This window comes from Daktulosphaira vitifoliae, unplaced genomic scaffold, assembly GCF_025091365.1.
Source record: "Daktulosphaira vitifoliae isolate Bord-2020 unplaced genomic scaffold, ASM2509136v1 Scaffold_3, whole genome shotgun sequence".
In the NCBI taxonomy this organism is placed as follows: domain Eukaryota; kingdom Metazoa; phylum Arthropoda; class Insecta; order Hemiptera; family Phylloxeridae; genus Daktulosphaira; species Daktulosphaira vitifoliae.
The window spans coordinates 40,304,049-40,315,957 of NW_026099574.1; the positions used below are offsets into that span (position 1 = coordinate 40,304,049).

The following is an 11,909-nucleotide window of genomic DNA, read 5'->3' on the forward strand; positions in this document are numbered from 1 at the left end:
GGAACACTTTCAAAAGTTAAGTTGAAAAAGTTCTACTTTCTATATGCATTTTTTATATTTGAACCCCCCCCATATATAGGGAAATAGTCTGATTTAAAAAAAAAGTATATCCAATGAAAGATGTATATAAATACTACTTCTCATGAAAAAATTGTATTGATCCATACATTTTTTAAAAAGTTATAGCACTTTAAAGTAAAAAATGTAAATTATAAAATCGAAAATTTTCACACAAAAATAGCATTCAGTAGCCATTTTCAGTGTGAAGATAAAATAAAGTCCGAAATTTTTTTTTTCATAATAAAGTATATTACATTAGCTTTAATTTAAGATATATATAAAAGTGTCAGACTTTCCGAAACATTTTCAAAAATCAAGTTGAAAAAAATAATTTGTTGTGAAAAAGTTGTCATTTTAAATCGCCCCTGTGGGTTAGTAAAGGGTCACATATAAAAAAAGAAATATACCAAATGAAAGGTAATGATATCATGCATCTATAAAAAAAGAATTATATTGATTCGGTTATTTTTAAAAAAGTTATAGCAATTTTAAGTAAAAAAAATTTCGAAAATTAGCAATTTTTAAATTTGTAATTTTTTTGGAGGTTTCCCCCATTTACGGGGAACGAGGGAAATTTTTTCAATTTTGAAGGGTAATGTCTTCGACTAGATACGATTTGTGATCTTTTGACGTATCGTTGAAAGAAATCCGTTCGGTGAGAGCTGAGAAAAAGTGGTAACAGACACAAAAAAAAACACATCATAGTAAAACCAATACCTTCTCAGCTTCGCATCGANAAAAAAAAAAAAAAAACACACATCATAGTAAAACCAATACCTTCTCAGCTTCGCATCGAAGCTAAAAGGTATAGAGCTTGTACAAAAAGTAAGGAAAACAAGTCGGTTGTTACAAACAATGAGAACAATAGAAATTCTTTTCTTTAATTACTGAATACTCTACATATTAATATCATGATTATTATTGATAAATTAAAAATTATACCAATATCAAATTATAATTGATATCTTTGAGGTAATAAGTAACTAAAGTAAACTCTTATTTTCACCTGTGTTTATTTGTTTAACTAATAAATATATTTATATTTTTCAATTAAAAATATTTAGTATTACTAAAGAGATAAAACATATTAATTTGATAAAACTATAGATCAATAATCAATGTTAATGTTTTTTTTTAAGTTTTGAACCAGAAGTGTTTCCTGCTCTTATTTATAGAATGGTGAAACCACGTGCTGTTTTTTTAATGTTTGTTAATGGCAAAGTTGTAATAACTGGTATGTAAAAAATTTAAATAATTTAGTTATATTTAATAAGTTTTTTATTATGATTTCAGGACTAAAAACTAAAGCAGATATTAAAGAATCAGTATTTCTGATGCAAGATGTATTAAAAAGCTTTAAAAAAACTTGAATTTATTTTTTTGAAACCTCATTACACCTATCTTATTGTTGCCATTTTTTGTTAATTATATTACTGTAAATACCAAATTCATTGCTCTTTAAATATAATTTCTTTTTTTTTCTCAAAAATATTATATTTTAGTAACTATTTTTAAAAATCTGTTTTTGATTTTATGTGTTTGAAAGGATATTTATAGTTAAAACATTTGTGCCTAATAAAAATTAAAAAAAGTAATTACTTCTAAAAGACAATGAGGATACTAAAATTCTAGATCTCTGTAAGAAAATCAAATTTACTACACCCATAAAAATTTCAATAATAATATTAAAGATAAAATAAAATATTTAATTATTGAACTACTCTGGTATAATATATTTTGAAAAGATAACTAATAATCTTGATTACTAAATTAAGAAATATTGAAAGTACATATATGATGAATAAGAGGTAGGTAGTTGCATTCAAAATTGGAGTGACCTATAAAAAACTTAGAATTATTATGAGGCTATGTTGAAAAAAAATTGTATTTACTTTACTAAATTTTATAATTTTCAATTATATAAATTTCTTTGTATTCATTTTAAATTTAATTATCTGATTATTTATATTTCTTTTGTACTTAAGTCCCAATGTTGCTCTTTTCAAAAATGTTCAATTAGTGTGAAATAAATTTAAAGTTGGAACATCGGATGAAATTGTTTTTAAGAAACTAAAACGGTCAATAGATAACACAATAAAATTTGCAAAAAAAATTTTAAGCGAGCGGCATTCATGAACTTATAGAGCTCACATATTTTTATAAGGTGTTCCCCCTATCATCATTTAAAATTGCTAGTTTTAAATATATGATAAATTAAAGCTAGTGTTATGTAGTATAAGTTTAAAAAAAAACATGTATTCTTTTAATAAAGTTTCGCTGAAATCGTAAGTTAAAGTATTTTTCTCATCAGATTATTATTATTTTAAACAAATTATTTATCGGATTTCGGGCATATAAGAGTAAGGTAGGTTCATAAAGATCCACCTTGGTAGTAGTACTTTTGTTATCTGTGGTATAATATTATCATATTTTGAGTCAACGTTAAATCACAGATAAGATAATTTTATCTTTTGTAGTTTAATGTTAATCAACGAGAACACTTATAGTTTTCGTTTTACCTATCAAATATTACATGTGATAGTTTGTAATAAAGTCTTTATTTTACTTTGTTAAATATTTTTAATTTTAAGAATGGAGGATTCGTATATTAATTCACTGAATAATTTGTGTAATACTTATGACTTATTAGTTGAAAAAGGAAAGAAAAATGATGTGCTGTTGGTTGTTCATGAATCCTTTGCTACTACTGAACTTGAAAAAATGATTCAATATTTTTCTGATAAAATCAATATAATATATATCAATCCATTAAAAATAAATTCAAGTATAAGTCTCTAAATATAGGTTGTAATCTTTTGATTCTATGATACTTTTTATAGATTTTGATGGAGAGTTCAATGTTATTTTATCTGGATTTTTTGGACCTGAAATTAATGTCATAAATAATTTTGATTTATTGGCTAAATATGTCAAACTGCTATTAGCCGGTGGTCAATTATTTGTAAAAACTAATGAAGCTTCAGAAGACCAATTAATAAAATGTTTAAAAACTAGTGGATTTCTAAATGTTACAAAAAGTAAAATTCCTGGTATAATTATAGGCACGAAAGCATTATATGAGGTAATTTAATGTAATAAAACTTGTTCGAATATTATTACAATTACTGTTATATAGGTTGGGTCTATTGATAAAGTTAATCTTAAAAACAATTTAAATGATGTAATTTCTGCTTGGAAAGTAGACAATGATGATGCTACAGAAACCATATCAGAAGAAGACTTATTGGAAGCAGATGATTTAAAAAAACTAGACTCTGCATCATTGAAAGGTAGACTTTTTTGAAGTTGGGACATGGAATGTTTTAATTGCATAGTTATTTTGTATTTTTTTTATTTAAAATTATTTATTATTAATTTAGTATGTGCTACAACTAAGAAACGTAAAGCCTGTAAAGATTGTACTTGTGGATTAGCTGAAGAACTTTCTACGGGCGAAACACAGAATGAATCCTCAAAAACCGATACAGCAAATGCAAAATCTTCTTGTGGAAGTGTAAGTTTATGAATATTAAGCTAAATAAATTTCTATTATACATTTATATATTTTAACTTTGATGAAAATTTGAGTAGATAATGGTTTTACCATGATGTGTATTTCTTTATGGACCAACTTTGTTGGTCCATCCATTAAAAACCAATTTTAATCTAATTGAACCTATTGGTGTAGAAAAGTTATTTAAAAAAAATCTTATTTAGAAATTTGGAAAAATATTTCAAAATGTAGTGTACATTAAAAAACAGAATTTTCAAACTAAACTTTTTACATTTTAAAATTGCTATAATTTAAAATTAAATATTGATCCTAATAAAATTTAAATATTATATATTGGGGACAATGAGCTTTCTTTTGGTATGATTTTTGTAAAGATTAAATGAAAAACCACAGTATAGAATAATTTCATGAGCTTGACTATATGAGCATGAGGCTTATATAGTCCCAGTTAAGTGAAGCTTAGTAATGATAATAATAGTATCTTAGTATATAGCAGTAGATGATTGTTTGCCAAAAGACTTAAAATAATTTTAAATAAATATTTCATAAATATTCTAACCTTCTATATTGAAAAAGGTGTAGTCATGAGAGTTTAGTACATAAATTTATTTGGTAAAATTATAAAGTTTAGTTATATTTTTTTAGACGTCATATAATAATTAGAAATATTAAGTTAAAAAAGATTAAAAAAAATTATGTATAACACCTATTCAAGTAGGGTGTCTAACCATTGACATTCCCTTAAATACATCACTGAAAGAAGGGTTTGAAAGAAACCACCCATGCATGTAAAAAAATATTTGTTTAATTGTTTCGGAAACATCTGACAAGTTTTATGTACCTAAGTAAAACATGAGTACAAGAAAGTAGTGGTGTACACAAAATTTTTTCAAAAAGGGTATTATAATTAGTAATTGGAAATATCGATTAGTAACTATCAAACTATTCAATTGTTGTCCACTATTCGATAATCATTCAAGAACTATTCGATAGTCTATGCTAAAAGTAAACTGACACATGACGTCCTCAGCTAGTTCTTCAGGTTTTTTAAATTCTTATAATATTTAGCCCTTAAAAAATTTCTTTCATTTCTGCAATTGATCATCATTCATTTTCATTATTATCCGTGTTCATTGTTAGCCCATATATACTTCTAAGGACTTTTCTTTCAAATTTGATCAGATATAAACATTCATGAGTTTGATGATTTAATTGGGTATTAAGTTGTATTTTCATTAATAGTTAACACAATTGTTATTCAAACTTTTATCAGCTTTTTGTTGTTAATTTAATTTCATTTTCATTTTCACCCATCACTATTATATCATCTGCATCAGCGCCATCACTACATTTATCTCTCGTATATTATTTTCTTATACTTATTTAATTACCGACTCCAATGCAAAATTGAAAGGTACAAGAAATAGAGTATTTCCCTGTCTTTATACTTGAAATTTCTTTGACATTTCAGAAGTAACTTCATCTTATATTTAGACGTTTTGTTTGCATTTAATAGTCTTACAAGTTTTGATAATAGTCTGAGTTGAATCATTAATTAAAAACATTTCTTCTTATTGAATTGTAAGTTTATTTAAAGCGAATGAATAATAAATAATACATCTTGATTAAATTCAAAGCTTTTTTCTACTATCAGTTTCATTGTATGCATTTGATCAATTATGGATTTACCTGTTGTAAACCAAACCTAGTAATCACCAATTATATGATGATCATAATTTTTTATTCTAACAAGTAATATATTAGATATAATCTTTTTAAGAAGAGAACCCGTAACTCTAATAAGTTCTCTTACAGGAAAACTTACTTTTTTACTCGAATTTATTAACAAGTTTAAAAAACATTTTATTTTGTTGGCTCTTGATAATTATTCATACATAGATTACTATCTAATAGCATGTCTACTATAAATCAACAAAATGTATTGAAAATTCATTAATATTAATTCTAAGATCTTAGGTTTGAGATTTAATCATTATTCTTTAATCTAATCTGCTACTAATTTATTACTAATTATTATTCTTAAATATTTACAGCTTGCAAAATAGTTATCGCTATTCTCTATCATAGATTTATGTTATTTTCAATATTTGCCATGTATAGAGTTGTTAAAATTTAAATTCTTAAAAAATAAAAAGACTTCTTTCTTTTTTATTTTATTTAAAATTAAATTTATTATAAATTTGTTATATTTTTATTTTTATTTTCTATTATTTATTTATTATTTTTTTAGAACTTTCTATTTACAGACATTTTTTTTTTTTGTAGTGTTATTTAGGTGATGCATTTCGATGTGCTACCTGTCCATATTTAGGTATGCCAGCTTTCAAACCAGGAGAAAAAGTTCAACTTGCTGGAAATTTATTGCAAGATGATTTTTAATTAGTATTTTATAATTACATTAATTTATAATCATTTATTGCAAATAAATATATTCCTATAATTATATTAGAACATAAGGTGTCAGTGTAATAAAATAAATACAGAATAGCTTTATTTAATTATCATTATCAATTTATTTACCCCCTTTCACTTCCGAAAAATTATTAAAAACTTAAGCTTAACAATTTTTTTTTCTTTAGTTAATTATTTTATTATAATAAGTTTATTACAAATGGAATAAATAAAATACTAATACATAATTTATAAATCAATAATAAAAAATATAAATAATATTGTAGTAAAACTAACTGAATCATAATCAACCACTTATTATATTGGCAGTCTGTCAATTGTTATTTTATATTAATTTATGATAAATAATACAGTTGCATATATTTTTTAAATTAAAAATTCTTATAGATTGTTTTAATAATCAGTAAAAAAGAATATGTTAAAAGCCTGAATATCAAAACAATTACAAAATGTTTATAGCTTAAAAAATAATATAAAAAAAATAATAAATGTGTAAGAATATTATGTATTTCTTAAATCTAAAATAAATTTTGATAAACTAATTTGATCTTAACACAATATGAGTTCTAGTTAATCAATTAATTTTATAGCAAAAAGTTAATTTAATCTATAATATTTTAGGGTTGGATTTTTAAATAACTGTTATGTAATGTATTTCAGAGAAAATATCAAGTATTTAATATTTGTTTGTTAAGCACAAAACTTTCAAGATATGTGTGCTGAGTAGGTTTGTGTAAACGAAGCATATTCAATGCATCTTCTAATTTAAACCATTTGCGCTTACGACCTAAAAAAATAAAATATATTAAAATAAATATTTATAAAATAAAAATTATTAATAATAAATAACTGATTTTGTTAAGCATAATGTTTGTGATATCAATGTACTAGGTAGTAGTCCATGATATTTTTAAAAAAATCTTTTTTTTTTATTTGTAAAATATGTAAAAGAAAAACCAGGACAGCCTTTTTATATTTGTAAACTAAAAAAAAAATATCTTATTAAAGTTCAGTAGTAATTTTCTGTAAAATTTCAAAGTTTACAAAAATTATCATGTTATTTTCTACACTATCAAATATTGAAATATATATTGGGCAAAGAACAGAAAAAACTTGATCATTCAGCGCTAACTATTAGGATTATAGATATGCAAGTTTTCCAAGAAAATTATTACAGTTTCAATTACAAGCAATAGTAATTTTCATTGAAAAAATTTGATAATTCCAACTTATATTTAATGTCAAAATACGTTTTATTTCTATCCTTTTCTTATTTTAATACACCAACATTAGATATTTTAAAAAATTGTTTAATATTATCAAGTGTCTAAGTACCTAAAATAGGTATTTAGTCATTCTAATTACATGATTTAAATATAATTTTTGTAAAATTTTAATTTATTGAATAATACATTTTAAGAAAATACCCAATTTTTTAATTATCAAATAATTTTTAATTCACCTTAATTTAAAATATATATTTAAGTTATTTAACTAATTCCAGCTAATCCATTAACATAAAATAAAACAGATGCATGTATATTTTTACAGCATCTACTGGCAAATAAATTTAAAACTAAAACATTGTTTAGAATATCATAATTTAATTATTTTAGAGTTACCTATCCCCAATGAATCTTCCCACTCTGGTAGCTCTTCAGTGACTATCATCACAAACACATCAGTTCTATGTCTCCTTGTATGAGTCTAAACAAATGATATTTTTAACATTATCCTACACATAATTATAAAACCAAAATTTTCTTACTCTATCTTCAAAGGTCCCAAGACGTCTGTGTAGTCGACCAACAACACCAGCTTCTTCCACCACTTCTCTAATAGCAGTAGCACTTGGCTCTTCTTCAGGTTCAATTCCACCACCTGGTACAATCCATTGCTCTGGTCTACTAGATGAAGTCACCAACAGCACCTTCAAAAAGTATCATATACCTATATATATGCACAATAGTCTACAATCATTATTAAAATTACAATTTTTGCATAACGAGAAAAAATCAAAACATATACTACTACTTTCTTTTAACTGCAACTAGTTGTTAATCATAAATCATAAACTTATTTAAAGTTTAAATTTAAAAGAATATTTGTGTATAAAATATTTGGATGAAATAATAAAGATATATATATATTTATAATTGTTTTAAATAAAATAAAAGTACCCATGACCTATTTTTAGAATATATAAAAAAAAATTTGTCACGCAATTATTTTACCTGTAAAAGTATAGAACTTATCAAATAGTATACTGAAAAAAAACAAACATTAAAAAATAATTGAATTTAAAAGTTTTCAGATAACCAGAGTATTATGAATATAATGAAATAAATAATTAGGCTAAGAACAATTAATAATAGTAAAAATACCTATATACCATGTTATATCATTAAAAGTTTCAAGGAAATATATTTAATTTAATACAACATTATATTGATAAAAGTAAAGTAAAATTGTATAGTTTAGCCTTTAATGGATCCAAAAAAATAATTTTTAAAATCTATTTCATATTAAAATATATTTTACAATTTATTGAGAACAATTAATACCATAAAATAACACAAACAATAACAGTGGTATATTTTCAAAATTAATTTTAAAAAAGGTGTAAAAGTTGTTTTTAAACTTAAAAGCCCATTATATTATTAAAATGTTATAATTTAAGAAAGAAATTCAGTTTTAAAGACTTATTAAATTACAATGGTACAGAAAAATATTGGTACATATTTTTAATATATGAAAATTTGAATTAAAGTAATAAAAAATATTTTCACTATTTATTGATTTTTTTTCATTTAATATTATAAAACAATAATTTGTGGTATGAATGAACGATTTTTGACAGTTTCAATTAATTTTCATCAGGTTCCAACTAAGTTATGGAATAGTATTGTAGACTGTTCAGTCTCCATCAAGTTTCGATGCACTATCAAATAATTTTTTATTTCTTATATTTTCAAAAGTATTTTTTCATTAACTACCGATTATAAAAAACTTATTTGAATAGTTTTCTGTTTTACTGACCTCTTCATGCATACTATAATCTGTATTATGCAACAAAATATCTTAAATATATTACAAGATCACTCATAATATTAATTCAACTAACTCGAATACAAAAATATTAATACCTTAAATAATAATAAAACCAATCAAAAATGAAATTATATAGCTGTAACCTACATAGTAATACTACACAATACTGCAAAAGTTTAAGTCTTCATCAAGTGGACTATATAAGTTCATGAAATATTATTCATAGATTAATTATATTGTATTCTTAACCAACATGCTATATAATTACCTCGTCTGAATCTTTCCGTACACATATACATGCCGCTCGCCGACGAAAACCATCCTTATCGTAAATGCGAGTTGAATTTGGTTTGTCTTTCATATTAAAGATTAGGATATAAAAAGGAATATAGAATTTAATGAATTATTTGCTCAAGAATTTTTCGGAAGATTTCAAAGATATTGAACTGTTAATTCATTTATAAATGTCTAACAAATTTGAATATGAGAGCTCAGTGAAAAATTACATAAAAATTTAACAATGAATCGCGACGAGTCAAAATTAATATCTAACCACTCAAGTTTATGATGAAAATATTGTAAATTTATAGATATTTAAAAAATGATTTTACGTGCGTAGAAACGGTTTTTAAAATTGTTATTGAAAATAATCGATTTAACGTCTTAATAGAAAAAATAATTTATTGAATAAATAAATACGAGGGTTAAATAAAAAATAATAATAAATAAATAAAAAGAGCAAAGGGAAAAAACGAAAGAAAAATTAAGAATTGATAAACAATAAGAGATACATTTGACGAATGTCACTTAAAGACATTGTAATGGAAACATTTGACTGTCGATGGAATTCTGCATTATCGTTTTCAGGATTACCCGTTGTTCACTGCAATATTCAGTCGTCCGCACGATCACCATAATCGTCGATTATAATATAACTATGCGAGAATGCGTGTTTGGTCCAACAGCTGCAATTAAGATTACTACGTTGCTGATTGAGCCGAACGAGTGATGATAAAAAAAAAAAAATTATCAAATAATCTAGAAGTCACCGAAGGTACAAAGTCTGAACACCGTGTGCGCACACAAGCGGACAAATAAACGTGTCCGTTCAGGTTAAGTTTCGTAGGCACGTGAGGTAAACGACGTCCCGTAGGAGACCGGGCGAGTAAACTGATGAGTAATGATAAAAATGAACAACAAAAACTACAGCTTGGCTGCAGCGTTGAACACAGCGACCGCCGTGAACGTGGGTCACGATTCACGGGCTAACGCGGCACTGAGCGCTGTGGGTGCGCGAAAACTGATATTTCCACTAAGCCAGTGCAGAGGCGCCGTGAGAAAGCACACAAAACTCAGAGCGCACGTACACACACAACTACTGCGGTTTACACTTGAACGTGGCTATACTTTGTGTGTGTGTACACTAGTAACTGGACACGAACTCGGTACCCTCAATAGAATTGTGTATATGTGTCAGTGAAAAAGGCTCCGGATTAAGAAAACAACGCTTCTGGTGTCGTGAAGTAGAACCAATTGGCGATTGCTGCTGTTACTCCGCTACGCCCACCCTACTTCTACCTACAATACAGTTGTGACTTCAAAGAAATACGACAAGAGTATAATTACAATTATTATGTTAATTGAAGTTTTATAAAAAATATTATGGCCCACCACTTGATGTTATCTATTGTAATCTTTTCATTATAAACACCTGTACTTACATCAGATTATATACTTAGTAATATTATCAGAATTTTACTTGTTTGAGCAGGAATTAATGCTTACATTTAAAAAAACCAACCAAATCATTGTATTAATACTCCAAGTTAAATATTTATTATTACGTTAATGTATCAAATATTTCGGCATTTATTTTTAATTCAAAATTTTATGAAAATACATTTTTTGTACCTATTAATATGGGAAAATTTTTTAAAAACTTAAAAAAAGTAAAACCATAAAAAATGTTTATATAGTAAAAACAACGCTCTCGTTGATGTACTTATGCATTTTAACATAATTACATAGTCAAATTACAAAATAATAAAGAGATTTACGTCAAAGGAGCAGCACAAACGTCAACTCGACAGAAATGTAGGTGTCATACCCCATTACAAAATGACTACATGGTAAAGATACAATTTTTTTCATTTGTAGGATTGTGACACATTTTTTATGTTGCCGCCTAAAGACAAATCCCTATTTACGTAGCTAAAGAGTAGGTCGCATTAGTCTTTAAATTCGATTATAATACAGTTTTTTTATTACATTTTTTAATATAATGTTATTTTATTCTTAAAAAAAAAATGTTTTTTTCATGGAAAAATTAATAAATGAGTAAACAAAAATTGTCTACTTCGACTACTGTAGGCTTAGGGTGGTCAAATTTAATTTTTCTCCCACCGAAAAATAATTGCCATAAAGCAATGGATTACGTGTCCTTTTTTTCGTCCAATAATTATTGCTTATCAAACCAGACAGTGGCGTAATAATAGTTTCGTCTTGGGGGGGATACAAATAAGAAAATTGTTCACTTTTCTTCCCAACAAAAAAAAATTGTATCCCTGCTATATATTACTTTTGACTTGTGGGATATGCCACCCATATCTCCTCCCCAATAATTACGCCAGTAAAACCAGAATAATAATATCAATTATGTTTGGTTTCGAATTTTTTACCTAATGCAGTATATTAATCTTACACTCAAAATAAATTATCATATTTTTGTCTAAAATACTAACTAAAATCATTTTTATATAATTTTGCTAAATTTCTGGGGGACTAAATTATTAATTGGGGGTAAGCTATCTAGCCCCCCACTGTACGTCTATTTGGACTAATATAAATGATA

General features: G+C 25.3%; 3 protein-coding genes across 3 annotated transcripts in view; 2 read left to right on the forward strand and 1 right to left on the reverse strand.

Moving 5' to 3' along the window:
- Positions 1-1,551, forward strand: part of LOC126903192 (TBP-related factor-like) — a 4,148-nt gene extending 2,597 nt beyond the window's left edge. The window contains exons 5-6 of the mRNA XM_050681249.1: positions 1,200-1,294; positions 1,354-1,551. Coding sequence (XP_050537206.1) covers positions 1,200-1,294; positions 1,354-1,430 — 172 coding nt within the window. The 3' untranslated portion in view covers positions 1,431-1,551. The remainder of the gene's footprint in view (positions 1-1,199; positions 1,295-1,353) is intronic.
- Positions 1,552-2,537: 986 nt separating this feature from the next.
- Positions 2,538-6,094, forward strand: LOC126903202 (anamorsin homolog). The gene is made up of 5 exons (XM_050681261.1): positions 2,538-2,845; positions 2,901-3,142; positions 3,197-3,350; positions 3,441-3,574; positions 5,861-6,094. Exons 1-5 carry the CDS (start codon positions 2,653-2,655, stop codon positions 5,972-5,974), a joined length of 837 nt encoding a protein of 278 aa, XP_050537218.1. The 5' UTR covers positions 2,538-2,652; the 3' UTR covers positions 5,975-6,094.
- A 360-nt stretch (positions 6,095-6,454) lies between these two features.
- Positions 6,455-10,464, reverse strand: LOC126903211 (diphosphoinositol polyphosphate phosphohydrolase 3-alpha). The gene is made up of 4 exons (XM_050681282.1): positions 9,327-10,464; positions 7,776-7,937; positions 7,630-7,714; positions 6,455-6,794 (listed from the first exon to the last, which is right to left on the reverse strand). Exons 1-4 carry the CDS (start codon positions 9,417-9,419, stop codon positions 6,676-6,678), a joined length of 459 nt encoding a protein of 152 aa, XP_050537239.1. The 5' UTR covers positions 9,420-10,464; the 3' UTR covers positions 6,455-6,675.
- Between the last annotated feature and the right edge of the window lie 1,445 nt (positions 10,465-11,909).